The 23,917-nt window shown below is 43.9% G+C and overlaps 2 protein-coding genes across 2 annotated transcripts; one reads left to right on the top strand and one right to left on the bottom strand.

Moving 5' to 3' along the window:
• Window positions 1-1,178: 1,178 nt before the first annotated feature.
• Window positions 1,179-10,359, top strand: slc7a6os (solute carrier family 7 member 6 opposite strand). Its single transcript, XM_012852535.3, has 5 exons — window positions 1,179-1,423; window positions 2,371-2,694; window positions 7,043-7,249; window positions 8,044-8,176; window positions 9,508-10,359. Exons 1-5 carry the CDS (start codon window positions 1,235-1,237, stop codon window positions 9,633-9,635), a joined length of 981 nt encoding a protein of 326 aa, XP_012707989.2. The 5' UTR covers window positions 1,179-1,234; the 3' UTR covers window positions 9,636-10,359.
• Window positions 10,178-23,917, bottom strand: slc7a6 (solute carrier family 7 member 6). Its single transcript, XM_036136283.1, has 10 exons — window positions 23,655-23,917; window positions 20,021-20,601; window positions 19,828-19,953; window positions 16,362-16,506; window positions 16,156-16,279; window positions 15,956-16,059; window positions 15,779-15,875; window positions 14,689-14,838; window positions 14,215-14,398; window positions 10,178-12,118 (listed from the first exon to the last, which is right to left on the bottom strand). The coding sequence occupies exons 2-10, from the start codon at window positions 20,508-20,510 to the stop codon at window positions 12,051-12,053; spliced, it is 1,488 nt and encodes a 495-aa protein (XP_035992176.1). The 5' UTR covers window positions 20,511-20,601; window positions 23,655-23,917; the 3' UTR covers window positions 10,178-12,050.

Raw genomic sequence — 23,917 nt, 5'->3', positions numbered from 1 at the left:
ATATAGCATGCTGTAAAACTGTGATTAAATCTAAAATTGCTCCATGGTTATTTGAAATGCCAATAGTAAATTTAGAAACCAGAAATATAGAACAGTCCTGTGGAGGTTTGTATCAAATTATTCAGCAGTAATTAGATGAATGAAAATTTTACAGAAATATATACGGATGCATCAAAAGAGGAAAACGGTAAAACAGGTGTAGCAGTTTATATTCCGAAACAAAAAGTTTTTATAAAAAGAAGAACAAGAGATAACTTGTTTTTTTTTCACCAGAAATGTTGGCAATTATTTTGGCGTTGCAATGGGTGCTGGAGATGAAATCTAGTAAGGTAGTTATCTGTTCAGATTCAATGTCTTGCTTAACCAGGATTATAAGTGGAAAATCTGAAAGCCGTCAAAATCTTTTAGATGAAGTTAGTTATTTGATATATGGTATAAAGAGACAAAAAATAAGTATTCAATTCACATGGGTTCCAGCACATAAAGGAATTGTAGGTAATGAAAAAGTAGATAAGTTGGCTAAAGAAGCAGTTAAAGCAAGAGAAATTGAATATGATGTCTTTCTAAGTAGAGCAGAAATAAAAGTAATTATTAAAGATAAAATAAATAATATATGGCAGGACAGATGGAATTTAGAAGAAAGAGAAAGGCATTTACATAAAACACAGAAGGAGGTAATCATAAGAAATAATAGTATAATGAATAGGAGAGAGAAGATATGGATTAACAGGTTGAGGATTGGTCATACTAGTTTAAATAGTGGTTTAAAATAATAGGGAAACATCCATCAGGTGATTGTTCTTATTGTGAGGAAACAGAAGAAGAAGAACATGTGTTAATTAATTGTAGAAAATAATTAAAAGAGAGGAAAGAACTGGAAAGGGTAATGGGGGGTTCAGTAACTATGGTTAATTTATTAGGGAAGCATAAATCACATGATATAATTCAAGCACTTATAAAATATTTAAAAGATACAAAATTAGCTGAGAGGATTTAGTATGCACGTGTGTGTGAAAGTATGTATATAATTTAGTTATTTTAAGATTTGAAGCTGTATGGGAAAATGAATTTCCGAAATACATCTCCGTCCAGTTGATGGCGGTAATACACAAAGTTTGTAAAGTGTCATAAAACGCTACAGAAGAAGAAGTAGAATCCTGACGAGATCTCGCGATTTCTCGCTCTTCCAGACACAAACCAGAGCAGCTAGACGAGCAGACGCCAGAGGGCTATCATGGATCCCAACACGACCATTCTGCGAGTGAAAAGAAAAAGGGGGACAGACCCCGCTGATGCCTTGTTGCTGGCGTGCAAGCGTATCCGACCCGAGTCGTCCCAGAGCTCTGGGGAAACGGTACCGGAACCCGACGAACCCGAGGTGGAGAACTCCGTGTTCAAACTCGTGGCGACCGTAGCGACACAGGTGAGCGGCCCGCCGCGGCGACCACCCAGTCAGCCCCGGCCAAACGCGCAGCTGAATGCGGACAGCTCGGTGGACGTGGAGTGGCGGCTGGTGGACGGCACAGACGCAGGGTTGGTGTGTAGCCGAGGGGCTGTTGGCAGGTGGAGCGTTAAACCGCGCAGGAGCGCTAGCTGTTTGAAAACAAAGGCCGCTCTGGTAGCGTTAGCCTGGATGCTAAGCTAACCGAGGTGTTTTGTTGATGCTGAGGGAACCGAGCCTGTGTTTACAAGCCTCTAAAACGCCACTTTTTTTCCTGCTTTAACAACAAAGATTCTCTACGGATACAGCAGTTTACTTAAACTCATCTTGACCAGCTTTGTTGTGGATTTTATGTTATGGAGGAAATTAGCCAAGCAGGATAACATTTAGGTTTATACGGAGTTTAATAGGTAATAGAAAAAGTTTTAACTTGACTCGGCCATAGTCTCCTAACTTCTCTCTTTAAAAAAAAAAAAACGTGAATCCGGGCAGTTGTCCAGTTTATTCTTAATATTTCATTTACAGGGAGCACAAAAATGGATGTTTGTTGGGTTGATTGGGGTGGTTAGTTAGGGTTTTTGCTATTAAACATATAATTGTTTCACTTTGTCTGAGTTGTTAATGACCAGGATTGATGTAGGGCTTTAAAAGCAGGCCTGCACAACAACAGGTAAACATGAAATTCTGATGGTTTTGCTGGGTACTGTGACAACTGCAGTGCTTCTGCCAAGCACTGTCAGCGCTATAAATACTATATATTATACTATATATGTATGTATGTGTGTGTGATTCTATTTGTTTAAGTAGAATTCGTTTATTTTTCAATTATATGAATATAAAGGCGCTTGTAGCACCTGACTCGATCCTAGATTCTTACTAGATTCTGTTGTCCAGCTTGACATGACCCATGTCAATCTTCTCCCCGTCAGGATGCTCCGGTCCAGACCCAGGTCCGGCAGGCTCTCGCTCGGCCCCGGGCTGCCCACGCTCTACGGCCCTCTGCCGCCAGCTCCCAGCGGATAATCGGGGACTTGCGCAGCACCAAGTGGAGCACCAGGAGGGAGGAGCGCTACAGGATACTGTCCAGCAACCGTGCGGGGCTGTCCAGGTCCGCTGAGCAGGAGACCCCGCAGACAGAGGCTGCAGAGGCTGTAGATGACAGCCGGACGGATAAATGTTGGGGTCTTGGTGAAATCCAGGTGGTAGATCTCATCCATGAGGATGAGGAGGACCCAGACAAGCCTCTGAGGAAGGTGGGTCAGTTTCTGTGTCGTTTAATGTTTCTGTTCTCCAGAAGGTGTGGGCGAAAGCTTTTTACTGGAAGGGTAACAGCAGCCTCTCCTTGGTAGTTCTCTGCTGCATTGTTGAGCCTTACATGTTTTAGTCGAGCTTGTGGTGTCGCTCAGTACTGATGAGCGAATACGTGACAAAGTGATGTGACCTGTTCTATCAACGAAGCTCCCAGCTGTTGTCCCGGCTTATTGGGAAGTTGGACCGTCTGTTTTAAAATGGCGGCAGACTACGGCTACGTCTTTATCATATCGTTGTATCGTTCTCGTGAAAGATCTCTTATAAGAATTTGTGTTTATCTTGACAACAATAAAAACCATTTAGTCGTGTCTAAGAAGATCAGTGAAGTTTAGTGATTCAAACAATCACATTTCTTCATTTAACTGGTAAGACTACAAGAAGCTGGTAGTAGTTTTATTATCCCTTTTATCGTTATTACAATAGTACAACAATATATCTTGATAGAAGTCCATATCTCCCAACCCTTCCCTAGACATAATGTGAGGCGCCCGGTTCTGCTGGAGGTTTTCCTTCCCGTCAATGGGTGGTTTTTCTTCCCACTGTCGCTTCATGCTTGCTCAGTATGAGGGATTGCTGCAAAGCCATGGACAATGCAGACAACTATCCACTGTAGCTCTGTGCTTCTCCAGGAGTGAATGCTGCTTGTCAAGACTTGATGCAATCAACTGGTTCCCTTTTATAGGACATTTTTGACCAATCTATATAATATTACTGAATTTGACTTTTTAAAGTGCCTCGAGAAATGTCTTGTTGATTCCACAGGAGAATAGCCAGACTGGTTAGAGTTGATAGAAAGGCAGCAGTAACTCAAATAACCACTTGTTACAACCAAGGGATGCAGAAGAGCATCTCTGAACGTACAACACTTTGAACCTTGAGGCAGATGGCCTACAGCAGCAGAAGACCACACCGGGTGCCACCCATGTCAGCTAAGAACAGGAAACTCAGGCTACAATTCACACACGCTCACGGCTCACCAAAATTGGCCAAGAGAAGATTAGAAAATGAAAAGTAATGAAAAATGAAAAACAGCATGAAAGTACGGATCCATGCTGCCTCGTATCAACGGTTCAGACTGGTGTGGGGTATATTTTCTTGGCCCACTTTGGGCCCCTTATTGCCAACTGAGCATCGTGTCAACACCACAGCCTACCTGAGTATTGCTGCTGGCCATGTCCGTCCATTTATGACAACAGTGTATCATCTTCTGCTGGCTACTTCCAGCAGGAAAACACAGAATGGCATAAAGGAGGAATCATGTCAGGCTGGTTTCTAGAACATGACGATGAGTTCACGGCACTCAAATGGCCTCCACAGTCACCAGATCTCAGTCCAATAGAACACCTCTGGGATGTGGTGGTACAGGAGATTCTCATCGTGGATGTGGAGCCGACAAATCTGCAGCATCTGTGTGACGCTGTCATGCCAATATGGACCAAACTCTCTGAGGAATGTTTCCAGCACCTTGTTGAATCTATGCCACGAAGGATTAAGGCAGTTCTGAAGGGAAAAGGGGGTCCAACCCCTGCTGCTGAGCAGTGGTAGTTTTATTTTATAAAAGTTCGTTTTGGCAGCTTCAGTGTCAGGGCAGTCTCAGCACTAATAAAACCTGGAGACCTGGAGGGATATTTGTAGTAAACGACATCAGCGATTCATTAAAGAAACTGTCTGGAAATCTAAAGTTTGTCTGGTTGTACCCGCTGAGTTCTTCCATTTCTATCACATTCGAACGCTGCTGTCTGACTGCTGCCTGGAGCTCAATTATAATTTATTGTTGATTGTTGTAATCAGGTGAATATGACTCCTGTCAGGGGTTCCTCAGGGTCCGAAAAAGTCTTAAAAATCTAAATGTAAGGCATTAAAAAGTCTTAAATTCACTGAATTACTGTGTTCAAGTCAAACCTAACAACAATTTCCCACTGGGATTATTAAAGTATGTCTGATTCTGAAACCTTTAACACCCATTTAACACTACCTGAAATGCAAAGTAAAACACTCCCCTGTCGCTCAACTGGGCTTTATTTAAATGTGTGTACAGCTAAAACCAGCCAGCCAATCTGCATGCATGTTGTTGGGTGGTCCATGGGTGGAAACAGAAATTAGCTTTCTCCCTTTGCAGTGGGACAGAGACAGCAGCTCTGCAGCGTCCTCCGTGTTGTCTTCAGCTCAGAGCCTGCACTCTGATTCTCCACACGATGACTAAACACCACCCGTACAGCTAATGGCTCACTGCTAACCGTAATAACCCGACAACATCAGGTGGTTGTAGATAAAACTGCTGACAGGAGCTGCTTTGGACTAGCAGACTTTATCCGGAGAGCACTCGGTTCTACAGGGACTGGACCGTTCGGGCTCATGTTCCAGGAAAGCCTGACTGGAACTACCAGAAGCAAACGGCTGGGCTGTTGTCGCTGATCGCTCCTTTAGCTTAGAGTGGCTGGTGCCTGCAGAGGCCCCGTCCCATCAGGAAGTCTGTCACATCTCACCGTGGACCGCTTTGAGTCATGGAGTCAGGATGGTGCACAAAATAATGACCTGGAGCCTGAGCTCGGTTCATTCCAGAGACGACTATTACAATGAGAGTAATTAGTGTTATTACGATGGTGTAGCTGAGTCCTGAGTTGAGCAGAATTATAGCAACATGAGTGCACCCATTGTTCTGATTACCTAGGAGATCTGCTCCTCGCTGCAGGTTTCCTTTTATGGAGCCGGACCACATGGAGGTCCTCCTGGGGGGGGGGGTGGGTGGTTCTGGACGGGTCAGGGAGGTTAACTACCCGACCCGTCGCTCAGCTCCCTCTGAGAAGCTCCGGTTGCAAAGACTGTGGCATAGTCAGAACCTGAAACAGCACCGCCGACGCACGGTTCCCCCAGGTTTCCCTCTGTAACGCTGGAGCCTGGTCAACAAGAACCGCCCCGGACAATCAGAACCGGACAGTTGGCCTAAGTGCCAGCAGGTCAGCAGGATCTCTGAAAACTCTCTTCCTTCCGTCCACGCCGTCCTCCAGCAGCGCCGGCGCTGCCATCGTTCCACTCTTTCACAGCTTTATTGTCATTTATGGACGTGGGACTGTCTCCACGCCAGGAATCATCCCACCTGACCTGTTGGGAACTAATCTGCTGATCTGATGCCGTTTTCTGTTTCAGTCAGAATCACAGCTCCTGTTAGGTGAATCATGTGCGTTTTATTCTCCTCAGCGCAGAGACTGGTGCACATTTACATCTACCTGTGACAAACATTGAGGAAGATTCATAGTTTCCATCTGACTGAGGTGTTCTCCATCATTTTGAACTGTTACGTTGTTGTATGAGGCTAAATGTGATTCTATAGCTTTGTAAAGATTTAGACCATTATTACAGATTTAGATCATTATTTCAGCTCCAACTCTGAGTTTGATGCTGTTTGGGTTTAAATCTAGGGCTGTATGATATAGGAAAAAAGCACATAGATAAAATAGAAATCATATTTATCGATAATTATCAACACATTTAAAACCATTTTATGCTGTTAGTTACCTATTTTTAGATAAAGAACAAACACTGAATTAAAACTCAGCCCTTTATTCAACCAACTTTTTACCAAAACTGCAAGTTTAAAAAACACAACGCATGCTGTCTGAACTCTTTGAAGGGGGCGGAGCTTGGTTCCTGGGTCGTTTGTGATTGGTTGGAAGGATGTAATGACTGTAATATTAACCTTCATGGCTAGAATGCAAACGGAAGGAAAACTGTTATTCTATTGAAATTTTTACTGACCCTTTTTTTTCTATCATCAATGTTGATTGCTTTTTTTTTTCTTTTTTTTTTTATTGCTGATTAAACAGTTTGTGTTGCTGCTACACATTTTCCCAGCAGGGTAAAAATGTGCTTGGGTAACCAAACACACATACATTTTTCCACATGCCAAAGCAGGCGGTAAACATTGTGCTGCCGGTTTATTGGTCGTTCACACGCTTCATGCATGAAGCTCCAGAGCTGTTCGTTTTTGACAGACCTGAGCTGTGGATCTCTGCAGCTCCTCCAGAGTTACAGTAGGTCTCTTGATTGCTTCCCTGCTTAATGCCCATGTGGACGGCCGTTGCTTGGCAGGTGTGCAGCTGGTCCACCTCCTTCCCAGGTTCAGATGAGCAGAGCTGTGTGAGACGTTCAGGTTGTGGGAGGTTGCTTTATTCCTGAGCCGTCTGCTGCTTTATCTTAAACTACACACTAATTTCCTTCCACTTCATAGTTGGTGCAGGTTTGGAAACCTGGCGCTGTTTCTGACGTGTCCCGCTTTGTCTGTTCCTAAAGGCTCTTCCTTCAGACCCCGAAGTGATTCTGTGCAACAACACCAAGATGCTGCGGGAGCGGCTGGACATCTCCGGGGAGAAGCTGGGCGTGGCGCACCGGGAGCACGAGGACGACTACGTTTACGACCTTTACTACCAGGAAACGGTCACACCAGGCTGGATCCAGGACATCCTGTCCGTCAGGGCCTATGCTGACGAGGGAGAACTGGTGTGTTTGGATGGATGGACGGACAGATGAATGAGTGCTGGAATCGGAGTGAGTGAATGAAGAAATGGACTGAATTACCACAGAGAGGGCGGGGCTTACCAAGCTGCTGCCTTTGCTGTTACTTCTAGTGTCCCATGTAACAAGGGCCGTATTTTCCAGACTATAAGTCACGCCCGTTTCTTTCTTTTGCTTTCTTTGTTTCCTTCAGTGCAGTGAGAGTAGACTAGAGTAAAATTCTGCAGGATAGGATTTTCTTTTGGGGGCGTTTCATTGGTGTTCAGTCTTTCTCTGTCATCTTTAAGCTAATGTGTCCGTTCATTTTGACTAGAGCGCCCCCTCTCAGCTGTAGACGGTTAAGTTTACTCCTTGGTTTGTGTCTGTCAGTAGGAGTTAACATTTTAAAGTGTTAAATGTTTATTTTGATGTATAAGTCACACCTGACCTATACGTCACAGGACCAGCCAAATTATAGAAAAAGGTGTGACTTATTGTCTGGAAAATCCGGCATGGCTCTGGCCTACCCAGCACTGTTCTGGGTCTGTAGGGACTTCATACTAAAGTCCAACCAGTTTAGTTCTGGTCAAATACATTTAGATGATTCAGCTTCTCTCCACATCTTTTAAAACTTTTATCCCTAAACGTTTTCTCTGAAAGTTGTACCTTTTGGTTAGGAGCTTGAAGGCTCATGCTTCTTCTGTTGCTTTCTGCAGTTTTTCTTTTCCCTCTGTAGCTAAACACGAGCAAAAACCAGGAGCATGTTGCCTGCACGTAACTACTCTGCTGATTCTCCTCAGGTTCCAGATCTGGTGGTCCACGAAGAGGAAGTCTACGAGGACGAAGACGACGAAAATGAAGAAAGCAACTGGAGGAACGACTACCCCGATGAGGGCAGCGACTCTGACGGTGACAAAGAGGAGCGCTATGGAGGTAGGTGGCCCCGTAAGCCTGGGAGAACCAAGAATGTTGCTGAGTTTAAGAGCTTCTGTTTGCTGCTCCTGGTGTCAGTTTAAAGGGGAAGTCCGGTCAACAAGGAAAAATCAGTGGATCATTATCTACACCTAAAACTAATACCTTCGTGGTGATTTAATGAATTTAGCATCAATCGGTAAATAAATTGTCGTGGCGATCACTGATACTGATCACATCCTGTGACGTTTCTTAGCGGAGAGGCACTGCGCTCTACAAGCTAATTCAATAGGAACTATTATACACATCTTCGATCAACAACAATTATTTCAGATTTCCAGAGGACTTCACCATTGAAATTCACGAGAGCTATTGTTGAAGCAACAATGTCCACGTATGGCAGTTGGATGTTGCAATACATCGGGTAAAAGTGAAAAAAAAACATTAGTTTTTTCACCTTTCAGTTATGAGGCGTAGGGATATTTCAGCTGGTGTCTGTAATGCGGCAAAGTCACTTAGTGTGGAGCCCAAACAAGCGACTTCACTTTCAGAAACAAGCCCAAAAAACTGCAACCTGCAAACTCCTGAAATTTACAAGTGACTTTAGAAAAAAGGGACATGAGATATTTCATCGGCAAGAAGAACAAACTGAGAAGAATAACACAAAAATAAGGAGACGGCAGCTGCAGCAGAGATTCAACTCACATCGTCCCGTTTTGGTCTCCTTGCCTCAAACTGGCATGGCTGGATTTCGTCAAAAGTCAGGTTGCTATCAAGAAAGTCTTCTATATATTCCAAATCGCCATCAGATGATGATGATGATAAATCGATGGAACTCCCATCGCTGTCGCTAATTAATCCATTACTCTGCTGCACTCGTCGTCGCCATCTTGGATAATAGCGAGCAGCGATACACAACAAATAGAGCCTCTGGACTTGTTCAACAGCCGATCCCACAACGTGACGTCACAATACAGGAGGTGCAGTACTGTTGGTCCATAAACACGAAAGCCTCCACAAAAGCATATTCAAATGAAAATTACTCTTAATTTAAAAAAAACTTATCATTTATTGAACCGTATGTAATAATTTTCTATTTAAAGTACTTTCAGCAGTTTGAATTCTGATTTTGACCGGACTTTTCCTTTTAAATTATCCACATGCTGACAAGGCAATGTGAACTTAGCTCCAGCACATCTGGTCTGAAACCTAAAGCAGTAGAGAAAAATCATCACTCTGTTGTGACCTGGCTAATGTGCCGTATCTCAGGTTAAGATGGAATACCTCTCCATGTCGATCTAGAATAGTTCAGAGGGCGGACATGGATCTGACGGTGTTTTGTTTTTTCCCAGATTACTGGGAGGAGGAACACTCCTACTGCAGGAGGAGCTGGCAGAGGTACCAGAAGGACGTGATGCGTGAGCTGGGCTGCAGCGGTGAAGAAGACGACGACGACGCAGACAAATACGATTCCGACTGACCGGCTTCTCCCTGCTCCCCGCTCCGCTAACCTTTCCAGTCCCCTTTTTCCACAAAACGCCCCCACTCTCCGAGCTTCTATGTAGTTGAGAGCGGAGGAAAAAATAAAACTCCGCTCCTAACTGGACGGCAGCCGGCTCAGCACTCCTCTGATGCGGGACTCGTGTGGCGTGCCAAAGTATTGCAGTGTTGGTGGTGAAGCTGACAGAAGGCTCCGCGTTCAGAGAAGGCCGGCTGCCTGGGTCCGTCTCGGCTGCGCAGAGGCTCGAGCAGAGTGGCCGTGGCCTCCAGGGGGAGCCAGAGCGCCCGTCTTTATTTTTAACGCCGTGCTAGAGTGGGTTTATATGTGGGTGTTTGTTCCAAGTGGATGCGTTTTTAGAATCGTTGCACATTAGTGTGGTATGCCTCGTACGCTTCGTGCTGTTCAATACTTTTGTTTGGCGAGTCGTCTTGAGACGTGTGTGTGTGTGCTTGCAGTTTAGAGTGTTTGCATTTTGTGCATGGTAGCGCGTACGTAAACCTAGCTGTTTTTTTGTTTTGTTCTTTTTTTTTCTGCGTAATGTGAAAGGCTGGTGCGTAACTTTCTGTTGTGGATGTATGAGTTGGGTTTGGATAAATCCACTTTGGAGTTTTGATTGTTTCTGGAACGCTTGTTGAAATAAAGTTTCTGTAAATATGTAGATGTGTACACAAAGAAGGCTTTCAAAATAAAACACCAGAGTCCGTTTCTGTTTCTCTGCATGATGAAGCGACTGCTTTGAGCTATGATTTTTGAACCAACGTTTATTTTCAGAATAAAGTGCAAATACTAGATCATTTAAAGACAGGGAAGTGATCGCGGTAAAACCATTCAACACAAACAGGAGGGAGAGACTTCTCTCAGTGTAGAGCAGCAATATGCAAAATAATATAAAAGTACCTGCACGAGTGGAGAGTTGGATAAAATACCATCTTCCCCAGTTTGGTGAACTTCTAGTATTAACATCCAGGGCCTGGATAAGGTAGTCCTCGCTCTTAAATGTTTTATGTTACAGCCACAGGTGGGTCAGGAGGCCAAAAAATTTACTCAAAACTACTTTAACAGATTTTACTCAGGTAGAAATAAACGGTGACCAACCAAGAAATTCCTGAAGAGTAAAAACGTATTTGATAACAATATTGAGCAATCAGTAATAAATGTCTGATTTGATACTTAAAAATTATGTAAACAGACAAGAGTATGAAGTTATGTACAAATACTGGTATTAAAAAAATGCTTTGGTAAGGTTCATGGCTGAATGAACCAGTTCACCCTAAAGGTGGAAGTCAGGACTGCAGCCCAACTGTTTACACCTGTAGCCATAATCATTGGACCCCTGAATCCCTTTGTTTGGTGGCGTGGCCCCAATATGCTTCTGATAATATGGTGAATGTTAGAAGTGAGCAACGTTCGTCCAATGAAAAAACATGTTTAGAGAATCACATTAAAAACAACAGAGCTGGTATACAAACGAGAGGTGTCACTTTAACAGAAACTGTAGGTGCATCTTTGGTTGAAACGAGCCTGTTCTTTATTCAGTGAAGTTACTCAGGGTGGGTGGAGAAGCCAGAAAGTTTCCTCAAGAGTGGTGATACTTCTTAAAGACATTATGCAACTAAGTAAAAAGTACAGTGCTGTAAAACTAAAAGTCCGTTTTTTTTTTGGTTTTTTTTGTTTCCCCAAAAAAGTAACTCAAGTAAATGTTGCAACTCCAGCCTGAATGTTTTCTTGGGATTTTGGGTGACGCACCAACAGGACGCTCGCTGCTGAAGAACATCGTCCCCGCAGCATGACGCTGCCTCAATCGTGTTTCACCAGCCTGTGGTGTGTTCAGGGTGAACTGGTTTACCACCAACAGATGGTCCTTTTGCTCTCATCTGACCACAGCCCCTGTCCTCTTTGGCTGTTTTCCCTTCACGGCCTGTGATACGCATGGCCCGGCTCGTCGGTCCAGGTGAACGACCATTTCCTGGAGGGGTTGCAGCCGAGCCATTCTCTTCCTCTTGCTGAGTGGTTTGGGGAACGGTTCCCTGACGGTTTGGGACGTTTTTGGTTGCAATGTAAACAGAATCCGAGAGGTTTGAGCTACTTTCCCAGGGCACTTAGATTTCATTTCATTTCAACACATGCTCGTACTTGTTTAATACGTAACATACGGGGGTCGTCATTTAATGGCCGATGTACGCTCAGCTGCCAGTGCAGCTGTACCAGGTCCTTATCCATAGCAGGGGTCGTGTTTTGAGCCCCAGGTAAATCTGCATGTGCACACGGCAGCATTTTCAGTGTCTGGCAGCAACGCGGTGAACGGTCTCTATCAGCGGTCTACAGTGGATGCTTCTTTCCCAGCAGAATCTGTTGCAGCACTGCTGGGGAAGAAATCTTTCTACATGAAAGGAGCTACTGGCTTTTGTCCATCTCTGTCAGTACGCAGAAGCAGGTGTACTGGGTGAAGGACGTCAGAGAGCCTGCAGTAAGACACGTTAGCAGGTCTTTCATTGAGAACATCAAATTAATACAAGTAGGCCAATAGTATTGCATAAAAGTGCAATATTTGTTTGCCAGCCATTTCAGAAAGTGAAACAATTATAGTGATTCATTACTCGTGGAGTAAAACATTTCAAGCTTAGACCAATCAAAAGAGGATGTTTTAAGTCTCTCCATTTCTACTCAGTACATGGTTGGGCCTCTTCCTGCATGAATTACTGCGTCAATGTTCAGCGGCATAGAGGCCATCAGCCTGTGGTGCTGCGTATGTGTGATTGAAGCCCAGGTTTCTCTGATAGCTGCCTTCAGGTTGTCTGCCTTGTCAGGTCTGGTGTCTCATCTTCCTCTTGGCAACAGCCAATAGGTGTTCAGGTCAGAGGAGTTTGCTGGCCGATCAAGAACAGGAACACCATGGTCAGTGAACCAGCTTCTGGCACCTTTGGCAGAGTGGGAAGGTGCCATGTTCTGCATCTCCATGCAGCTTGTCTGCAGAGGGCAGCATGAAGTGCTCTGAAACATCCTGGTAGATGGCTGTGTTGACCTTGGACCTCAGGAACCCCAGTGGATCAACACCAGCAGATCCCACAGCACCCTTAACTATCACTGTGGAAAATTTACACTGGACCTCAAGCAACATGGATTCTGCTCCTCTCCTCTCCTCCTCCAGACTCTGGGACATTGACTCCATCAAAAAAACTTAACTGTAGGTCCATGCTCATGTTCCTGTACCTTTTATTATGGCAACAGTAAGAACTCTATCATGGGTAAGATACTTGTGACGAGGTCTCTGGTTCAGGAGTGGCTTGGCACGAGGAACGTGAATGTGATGGCTCTTGATGTTCTGACTCCAGCATCAGTCCACTCCTTGTGAAGTGGTCCTTTCTGTTGCTGGTGCACCCTCTCCTACCACACTTCTTCCTTCCACTCAGTTTTCAATATGACTGGATACAGAATTCTGTGAACAAGCAGCTTCTTTATTGGTGACTTTTTTTTTGTGTGTGGCTTTCACTCCTTGTGAAGTGTGTCGATGAGTGTCTTCTGGACATCTGTCCAGTCAGCTGTCTTTCCCATGACAGCGTCGCCTGCTGACCCAGAGTCAGAGACTGTTTAAAGCAGGGGTGTCAAACATACGGATCCGGCCCGCCGAACAATTTAGTCCGGCCCTGTGGCTAAATGCATTATCATTATAAAAAAAAAAAAGACAGTGTCCTGTCTGGCAATGTGGCAATAAGATGCCACAAAGAGCTCATCAGATTTGACTTTCACAAGTGGAAAAGATAAAAGGAAAAGAATGATAAAACAATTATTGAAAAAAAAACATGTACTTTGTTTAATTGAAAATATGCAGTTCCTATATTGTCCACGAGGGGCACTGTGTTTTAAAAGCTTCAGGTGTGGAAAAATTCAAATAATTTCTTAATTTTTATCTGTTTGATGTATTTTGTCATGCAGGACAGTGTTTTTAAGTTCCAAAAAAATGTGAATAAATGTTTTTCAACATTGTATAATCACTGTGATCAGTTCTTATGCATAATGCACAAGTAAATGTTAAACTGAGTAAAAGTATTGTTGAAATTGCACATACTTTTCTTAAAAACGCTGAGGTTATTCATAATATATTGTGTAAAAGTGAAATTAACTTAATATAAAAATCAACAAGTCCACATTTATTAGTTCTATTTAATCTTGCAATGAGTTTACTCGTGTGGCCCTCATGAGATCAGATTAAGCTGAATGCGGCCCCTCAACCAAAATGAGTTTGACACCCCTGGTTTAAAGGCTCAGGAAACCTTTGCAGGACTTTAGAGTTAATTAGCTGGTTACGCTGCGATACCATGCGTTTCAAGTAATCAACTTTTGCACTGTTCTAATTTTCTGAGACACTGAATTTTGGGGTTTTATTATCTGTAAGCCATAACCATCAAATGATCAGGTCTTTGATATGTATCACTTTACGTGGCATGATTATGGGTTTCACTTTCTGAGATGACTGGCAAAAAAAATAGTGCTCTTTAACACAGCATTCACTTTTTTTTTTTAGATGTACTAGTGTGTTGTTGAGCTGTGATATACTCACGCAGCAACCTGATGATAATGGGTGGTCTTTTGGACTCTGGCAGATAGACACCCAGGAAGTAGACAGGAACACCGGACAGGGCGATGGCGATCCCAATCAGGGAGTTGACTGTGTCGCTGTAGAGAGGCACTGCCACGAGGAAGACGGCGCACAGGCAGAACACCACGGGGTAGAACAGGGTTAGCTGCAAAGGGACTGGAATAAGTACGCAGCAAGTATGTCCTTTATAGGAGAACATGATGTATCATAAAGCTGTCAGGACTGCAGTCCGCGTTAATCACATTGGACCATCTGCATTTAGCTGCATTTATATGAACTCTGCTGAAAAGTATTTCCTTCAACTATCTAAAAGAAACAATATTTACTGAAAGTATTACTGAATTGGTATCAATGTGCCGATTCGATACTATTTTTTTATACTAATATACCCTCTTGTGATCAACCCAATATGGATAAATGCCACAAATCAGTTACTTTGAGCGGTCTGGGCCTGTCAGGCTGCTTCCAGCGAAGGTAGATCTGACCGGCGACAGACAGACCCATGAAGAACCAGTAACTGAAGCTGTAGTAGTTGATGAGTTGGAAGACATCCTCCACCATGAGGTAGATCAGCGACATGATGCACTAGACAGGGGAACGGAGAAAGGAGGAGTCATCAGTGGGTTATTCACCAGAATCTAATCAGCAGAATGCTTCACAGTGTGGGATTTAATCACGATCCGCTGTCTGGGATGGTCCTTAATATTCCTAATTTTTCCCCAACATACAGCAATGGTTCTCACTCATTTATCCGGAGCCCCATGCTCAGTAATGTTTCCATGTACCATCATACTTGCAGACGTTTGGAAACTACAGTATACGCTAAAATATTGGAAAACAGACCATTTCAGTTTTAGGTTTTTCATGGAGACCAAACTAGTTTCATCAACTGAGTCAGTAGGTTTGGTATATTTTAGGTCTACATAAAGGGCCGTGAAATGACATTTGCTGTTAAATAAATGGATTGAAGTAAATTGAAGGACGGGGCATAAATGTTAACAACTTTACTAGTTGCAACAAGAAACATCAAGACACCCTAAAGTCTATTAGAATTGGCCCTTTGTGATTGTGTTTAAAGCTATATTAGCCTTTTCCTGGTTATTAACTGTGTAGATCTTAGATATGTGTGGTAGTATTTATTATGTGTTTTATGGTTTTTCATGGAAATCTTTTAATTCAAAGCCAAATTTTCTTTGTAGTGACACAATATTTTCAGAGCTGAGAATGTTCAAGGTCGTGATTAATCCATTCTGAATTTAAAAAGAATTAAAATCTTAACTCAGGGCCGCCAATGACGTTCCCATGGCCCACGTAACAAAAGGTTCGGACACCACTGCCTTAAAGCAACCACAGTTCCAGCCGAGGAACGTGAAGCCCATTTTAAGAGCAGCGGGTGGATCGTGTTGCTTTTCAGTTTCAGCAAGATGGTTAAAACTGGCGCAATGCTACAGTTGTGCCACTAGATGTCAGCAGATTCCATAAAGTCCAACTTCTTTTCTCTGTTGGGGCTGATTTCTTCTCTTACATTGAAGATGAGGGCAGGGATTGGAGTGAACCTTTGAATATGGATCATGGAAAGAGCATCTGGGAGGTGACCCTCCCGGGATCCAACAAAGAACAACCTGCACAACACAAACGTCAATCGTGAATGCTAACATTTTACTTGACGTTTACAAACGGGTAAATGCATTAGTACACGTACCTGGATGCGGCTATAATGGAAGCGTTTAGGCCGCCATAACAGGACAAAGCTACGGCGATGGGGATGATCCAGTTCATGACGCCCAGCGTGTGGTCTGCAAAAGTCTGAGAAGGTGGAAAGTCTGAGCTCATCCGTCCACACAAGCGTCTTCCTCTCATTCCCATCAGCGTATCTCCATCAGAAGCAGACGGTTCACTCACCACTGCAACGGCATCGCTGGCCAGTATAGCGCCAACATCCAGAACAGCATAGTAGGCCACGTTGGTGAGAATGTAGATGACGGTGACAATGGGCATGGAGATGGCGATGGCCAGCGGTAGGTTCCTGCAACGGCAGCACATCTGATTATTAAAAGCGTCAGGACTTACTACTGCTGACGTTTTCTGCACTGAGCAATAAAAATCACCTCTCTGGGTTCTGGATCTCTTCCGTCACAAAGTTGAGGGTGTCCCAGCCGGAATAGGAGAAGAGTGCAGAGTACAGCGCCAGAGCAATATCACCAGGATCTGTAGACGAGCCCTTAAAGGAGGACCTGAAGTTGTCCGTGTAGCCTGGAAATGGAAGCAAACTGTGTTCCACTCCATCCAAGTAAATAATTGTGAAAATATTGTGGAGATCAGGCAGGTCATGACTCCTCTAGGTACGCTGTTGTTCCACCATCAATATCTGATTATGGTTTGCAGGGGGGGGAAAAATGACTTAATACACATAGCAAGCGACGCTTCGAACAGTTCAAGCAGACAGAAGCGGCTTGAATCAAGCAGTGGTGAAAACAGCTTCTGGTAGGGTGGTGATAAAACACTGCAGGCAGTCATAGAATGATCAAAACAAACCACCAGATGAGCAACAGCGCAACCTGCTGAAACGATCATGTCGGTTTTATTCTGGCTCTTTCCAGATGAATTAAAAGAAGTAGAAGTAAATCCACATGATGAGGTGGTTATTGTCATCCCACCACCACCGCCAGAAAAGTCTCTGTCCTTCTACAGTGAGAGTGACTCTGCACCAGAAGAAAGCCAAGTCGCTGTCTTCCCCCAGTTGGTTGTCACAGACAGCTGAGTGCGGCTGCAAAATGACAACACATGAACAGACGTCATGTCAGACTGTAGAGGCTTGAGCTGCATGTTGACGCGTCGGAGGCAGAGCGCGTTTGCCTACAGGAGAAAACTAAAACCAACTGGCTGGGTAGCGCTGCTGCCTAGTAGCAAGAGGGTTCTGGGTTCAAACCCTGGCTTTGACCTGTTTCTGCATGTTCTCCCTGTGCATGTGTGGCTTATTTCCAGGTAGTCAGACAGAAAGTTCCTCCCACAGATCAAAACCATGACTGTTAGGTTAAGTGGTCTCTCTACAATTGCCTTAGGTGTGAATGCGTGCGTGCGTGGTTGTTTGTCCTGTACGTTACTGGCTTGGCTCGACTGGGAAGATGATCAAGATTTTTCTCTCTGACGAGAGCATGACAAGCCCTCTGTCACTGAGTCTGAACAATAAGACTTCAAACTAGTGGAGCGTTATGTACAGCAGGGTCAGAGTTATGCTCAAAGTTGTCTAACTTCATTAGCTTGCATAAATAATGCCTGTTGTCGCCTTTTTTTGCTGCAGTCCGCTGATCATCAACTTAGAATCAACTTGACAGTAAAAACACTAAAATCTCCTTTTGTATACACTAAGTGTGATTAAAGGCACAATAAGTAAGGAATTTACTGTGAAATTAATCAAAATCATTCTCATTTTCCCCTGCAAACAATCGGTCCTCTCCATCAACAATGTCTTAGTTTTTCTTCTTTCGAACCTAGATATATGGTGCGGAACTACTTTGGCTCAGAGAGTAGCCCGTGTTTCCTTCCTGGCTCCTGAGCCAATCGTATGAGAGCTCCCGGGATTCCCAAAAAAGAGTAAAGCAGTTTGTTGTTTTTTCCTGGCAAAAGAGCAGCAGCATGCAAACATGGAAGCGGACAAGTAATAGAATACAACATCATAGATCTGTCCTGTGAAAGTAAAAATTGTGTAAGTGTTGTGCCAATTAGAAACAAGAGGTGTCATTAATCAAGAATAGAATTTAAAATTTTTCTTCTAACGTATAAAGCACTTAATAATCAAGCTCCATCATATATCAGAGCTCTGATTACCCCGTATGTTCCTAACAGAGCACTTCGCTCTCAGACTGCAGGTCTGCTGGTGGTTCCTAGAGTCTCTAAAAGTAGAATGGGAGGCAGATCCTTTAGCTATCAGGCTCCTCTCCTGTGGAACCAACTCCCAGTTTTGGTCCGTGAGGCAGACACCCTAGCCTCGTTAGACCATCCTGATCTCGCGAGCTTTCAAGGTTTCACTCGCAGATCAGTCTGGCTACTCTCCGTTAAAGAAAATTTGGAGCCGTTCACCAAACGAACGTCCAATCAGCGTTGGCTTTGAGGCGGGTTGAGGTGTGACGCAACGGGAAGCGCGTCAGTTCAGTCTAAAGAACATGGCGGCTTCAGCCGATGAAACTAGCGTTAGCGTGGTTATCGAGCAAGTTTTATCGGAATTACAGAGTATTTCTTTGCTGAGCTAACGAGCCTTTACCTGCAGCAGCAAGAGTAGCTTGGCTTGTGGTTGTGTTTTCGTCGTCGCTCGTAACAGAGCGACGACGAATCTGATTGGTTCATTTGGCCCGTCTATCACCAACATAGGCCAATCAGCTAACCAGTATTTTCGCCCCTTCCCAAAATTACTTCAACGGAAGGTTTCCAGATGGATATGCGGAGCAAATCTATCTGGCGGAGTCAGGTTAAGACACCCTGTCTACTTTTAAGATTAATCTTAAAACTTTCCTTTTTGACAAAGCTTCTAGTTAGAGTGGCTCATGTTACCCTGAGCTATCTCTATAGTTGTGCTGTGATAGGCCTAGGCTGCTGGAGGACATCAGGATCTGTTTTTCTCACTCTACTGATTTCTACTGTTCTCCAGTTTTGCATTGCATTGCTTTTAAATGACTGTTGTCATTTCAGCTTTTAACTTTTTGTTCTCTCTCCTTTTTTTCTTCATAGTAGGTACACCTGGTCTGGCGTTCTGTTAACTGTGACATCATCCAGGGAAGACAGCTCACCCGCTACTTCCATCTAATGTAGAACAGATTACTGGATCAATGTGTGCTTCTGTGCTTTTTTGTTTCTCTTGTTGTGTCTCTGCTCTGTCTTCTGTAACCCCAGTCGGTCGAGGCAGATGACCGTTCATACTGAGCCCGGTTCTGCCGGAGGTTTTCCTTCCTGTTAATGGGTGGTTTTTCTTCCCACTGTCGCTTCATGCTTGCTCAGTATGAGGGATTGCAGCAAAGCCATGTACAATGCAGACGACTCTCCCTGTGGCTCTACACTTCCCCAGGAGTGAATGCTGCTTGGAGAGACTTTGATGCAATCAACTGGTTTCCTTATATAGGACTTTTTTGACCAATCTGTATAATATGATTGAGATTGACTTTGTAAAGTGCCTCGAGATGACATGTTTCATGAATTGGCATTATATAAATAAAATTGAATAAAATTGAATTGAATTATTACTTACTCCTCCTTTGAATTAAAGTAGAAAGATGAATCAGTGCATTTGGACAGTGGTCACAATAACTTACTGCTACTTCTCTACAAATCCATCTGGATGCAGTAAGGAAAACTTTACGTTACTTTTGTTCTGCTTCTGCTAAAAATAAACGGCAGCATGATACGTCACATATCGTTGCACATCAAACGTGACGTTTATTGTCTCTTAAGACCCAGGGATACTAATATGTAAAACCAGAACGCTAAGAAAAGGCACTTTTTCCCACACCGGGCAGATTTCTGGTATTCTGATACTGGATGCCTTGTGTTTGGGTTTCATTCTCTTGTTTTGACTCCACTCACCCTGGCACAGCTTGACAATACCAGTAACGATGATGACGATGAGCGCCGCCACCTTTGCGTAGGTGAAAACGTCCTGCACACGGGTGCCCCACTTCACATAGGCAGAGTTTATGAACGTCAGCAAACCTGGGGAGAGAGGGAACCTTCACACACGGAGCAACGGGGGAAGGTGAGCGTACGCAACGGTACTCACATAAGCACGCAGCAGCGATGAGGCGGGCCGCTGCATACGATGGTTCACAGGTCGGAAACAGTGGCTGGACCAGGTAGTTGGCAAACGTGATGGCTATGACCGCCTGGCTGGTGGGTTCAATGATCAACAGCGATGTCCACAGGCGAATGAAGGCGACGAAGCCACCAAATGACTCCAAGATGTACGCATAAGAAGCCCCTGATTTGGTGATGGTGGTGCCCAGCTCAGCATAGCAGAGGGCCCCGACAACTGAAAACAGGCCCCCGATGGCCCAGATGACGAGCGACAGCCCGTAGGAGGCGCTGTAGATGAGCACGCCCTTGGGGGACACAAAGATGCCCGAGCCAATCATGTTTCCCACGATCAAGCTGACGCCGTTGAGCAGCGAGATCTCCTTCTTCAGCTTCATGCTCTCTTTGGAATGGTCCCGATTAGTGGAAGACAGGCCGGCGCTGCCGTTAGCCTGGTCAGATCCTTCGCCGCTGGACATGGTGTCGGTCTCAGGCCTGAACCAGCGGGCCCTGCCCAGTGGCTCTGGGTGCTTCTATCCCTGGTTCCTAAATAACAGCCTCGGGCACAACCTGTCCAACAGATCCAGAATACAGAACATTCATTATTAAAACAGAGCTAAAATGTTCTGGAACATCTCAGGGGGAATTAAAAAGGGCTCCTGTGTTGTCTTCGCTCCAGAAGGGGGCAGCAGTGTTTCAAAAGAATCAGTCCTGCAGGTAAGAAGTTGGAACAGCGGAGACAGTTTCATCTTTAGGATGCTTCTGTGACTCAGTTGAAGTTCAAGAAAGCTAAAGGATGAGCAAGACGACGTGCGCATGCGTCTGTGTTCTTGTACTTGCAGCTGAGCGAGAACATTTTTACCTATTTTACTAGTAAAGTGAGGACTTTGATGTTGCCTTTTTTCCTAGAGGCTAGAGGTTGGGTTTAGGACTAAGGATTCAATTAGGTTTAGGTTTAGGTTAGGGTTAGACCATAGGAAGGGTTGAAAATGAATGGAAGTCTATGGAAGTCAAGGCGCGGTCCTCACTTTGTATTTGAAAGAAACCTGTCTGTGTGTGGGCATGTATAGCTATCGTTATGAGGACCAAAACTGACCGCACACCAACGTCGTGTGGACAAATTGGCATAGTGAGGACCTTTTGCAAGGTCCTAATGGAAATTGTGAATTGAGTTTAGGTTAAGTTTAGGGTTAGGTATGTACCCGTTACCTTAGGCTTAGGGTTGGGTTCAGGGTTAGGGCATAGAAAGCAACAGGAAATAAATGGAAGTCAAAGTAATGCCCTTACAACGATTTATATACCAACGTGTGTGTGTGTGTGTGTGTGTGTGAGAGAGAGAGAGAGAGAGAGAGAGAGAGAGAGAGAGAGAGAGAGAGAGAGAGAGAGAGAGAGAGAGAGAGGGAGAGAGAGAGATAAAAGTCTCCAGGCATTAGCCTTGTAAACCTTAGCAAGACAAAACATGTGGCTGGTGTTCTATGTCTCGTATTTGGATCATGTCTCCACGTCCCACGACTCCTCAGATTTCCCTACAAAAAGCTCAAGTCACCAAAAATAACTCCTGAACACAAACAGGAAGCTGATTGCTTGTTTATCATCTGTTCTTGTGGGGAAAAAAAATGTCAACTCCAGGCAGGAGGATTTACTGAGCAGCGTTTTGCTGCAATACTGTCTCCAATAATCAAAGGAGAGGTCCGTTTTGTGTTGAAATCAGCCGGTGCCTTAAGCTTTTCCACTGTGTTAAATGTCTGTTTGGATTTGGGGAGAGCAGGACCTTGTACTTCTGAAGGACGTTGCACGTCTCTGGTCCAACTTTAGATGTTTACCGGATTTCTTTGCCAGAGCTAAGAGCCTTTTGGATGCTGATGTGCTGAAGATAGTTTCCCTTTAGACCTAACACTTTTCTTTTCTTTTTATGTCCCATTTAAATGCAATAGGTGCACCATTGTGAATGAAAATGATGCGTGGTGTCCCACGTTTTTGACATATAAAAACCTGAAAAACATGGCTGGTCAGTGGTAACTGGAGAGTTTGGATCAATAGGAGTTACAACACAATTAAATTTCCCTTTGGGATCAATGAAGTACATTTGAATTGAATTTGTAGAACCATCCTTAGCAACAGATAGCAACACATAGTCGGGGTTATGTCTTTACCATGTCCTCTTTACAACTTAGCTCAAGCTCTGTCAGGCTGGTTGGAGAGCATTGGTGAACACCGGGTTTCCAAATCTGGCCACGGATTCTTAATTGGACTTGGACTAGGCCTTTTAGTACATGAATATGCTTTGGTCTTAAGGTCTTTTATACCTTAACATATAAAGAAAAGTTATTTCCTGAAGTGTTAACCTTATCAGCAGTGGGCATGCTGTCATATGACCGAGCCCCCAGGGGTCCATGGCACATGTATGACTGAGATAAACAGAGTGCTGATGGCAGACTACTGTAGCGACATCTTGCCATACAAGAGTCATTGATTTTTATGCAGACTTTTATCCTGGAAACAAAAGCAGAGTGCACAAAGTCTTGAGCTTTTTCTTCCTCTAGTCAGATTTTGAAAAATCCTCTAATCAAATTCCATGAATCTTTCTTTTTTTTCAGGATGTGGTCTCCCTTTATTTACTCCTCCGTGGCTCTCCTCTGTGTCATGTGCTTTCTGGCTCAGTGAGTAACAAGAACAGGGGATCTGGGTGTAGGAGGGGCAACACTCAGGTAAACATGACACAACCTGGGCTGAGGAAACACGCCCTGCGTCATGCAGCTCTCTGTGTTTGTCGATGTTTTTTCAGAGCTCCAACAAACCTCACAACCACTAAAATACTTTTCTAAGCAAATATTTCCCTGACAGTCCATCAGTAGGATGGGGCCCATGGGGGGCCATTTCTAACCCCACCCTCCCAGACAAAGTCAGGACATCTGTACTATGTAGACAAATCATTTAAACACATAAAAAGCAGCGCGGCAGTGATGTATTTCCAGCCTTTATTATGCCCCCACCCCTCTATTCAATAAATGGACAGATGTCGAACATCCGCCAGGCCACAAGCGACTTAATAACCAACAGGAGACAAACAACCGCAGACAGCAGCCGGTGTTCTCTGTCTGCATCAAGCTAGCAGAGACGCTTAGCTTCCGCTGAAGAATTACAAAATAAAACAACAACTCGTGTAATTTGACACTATTTTCTCTATCATGCATTTATTCGATATTCACAGTAGTGTTTATTTTGTGTAATACAAACTCACTATTTTACTCAAGTATATTGTGAGTCATATATATATATATATATATATATATATATATATATATATATATATATATATATATATATATATATATATATATATATATATATAGAGAGAGAGAGAGAGAGAGAGAGCCTATATATATATATATATATATATATATATATATATATAGATAGATAGATAGATAGATAGATAGATAGATAGATAGATAGATAGATAGATAGATAGATAGATATATAATGAGACTTATAAGTCTGTAAGAAATATGAGTAGTTTATTAAGTTTAAACCTCGCCTAATAGTGCCAAAAATGTCCTAAAAGACACAGAGTAATTATAATAATATTTAAGACGGTGACGAAGTAAATTTCCAGAACTTACTTCCGGTCTCGGCTTGGTCTCGCTAGCTTGCCACGGACCAGTCTCTTTTGTCCCGGTTCCTCAGCTGCTGGTGATAACAGTCGTCCGAACACCAAGTAGAGACAGTGTGTGTGCTCAGCGGCAGGAGTCGGGCTGAAACTGTCCGGTTTTACCGCTGCTGGCTTTTTTTTGTTTTTGAATTCCTCCCTTTGGGTTTTTCTGACAGGCAGCCAGGACTGCGCCGCTCCATGCGCAGCCTCGTAAACAGCCGGCTGCTGCTGCTG

Source organism: Fundulus heteroclitus, chromosome 4 (assembly GCF_011125445.2).
Source record: "Fundulus heteroclitus isolate FHET01 chromosome 4, MU-UCD_Fhet_4.1, whole genome shotgun sequence".
NCBI lineage: Eukaryota > Metazoa > Chordata > Actinopteri > Cyprinodontiformes > Fundulidae > Fundulus > Fundulus heteroclitus.
This window is presented reverse-complemented; position numbering and strand designations above follow the sequence as displayed.

Bases quoted from the DNA above. Each gene is read 5' to 3' on its own strand.
- slc7a6os (XM_012852535.3), top strand. From the start codon at position 1,235: ATGGATCCCAACACGACCATTCTGCGAGTGAAAAGAAAAAGGGGGACA. The intron at 7,250-8,043 runs GTGTGTTTGGAT...GATTCTCCTCAG, and splicing joins ATGCTGACGAGGGAGAACTG to GTTCCAGATCTGGTGGTCCA. The intron at 8,177-9,507 runs GTAGGTGGCCCC...GTTTTTTCCCAG, and splicing joins CAAAGAGGAGCGCTATGGAG to ATTACTGGGAGGAGGAACAC.
- slc7a6 (XM_036136283.1), bottom strand. From the start codon at position 20,510: ATGTCCAGCGGCGAAGGATCTGACCAGGCTAACGGCAGCGCCGGCCTG. The intron at 16,507-19,827 runs GTGAGTGGAGTC...TTCCATTTCCAG, and splicing joins TATTGTCAAGCTGTGCCAGG to GCTACACGGACAACTTCAGG. The intron at 16,280-16,361 runs GTGATTTTTATT...CTGCCGTTGCAG, and splicing joins GAGATCCAGAACCCAGAGAG to GAACCTACCGCTGGCCATCG.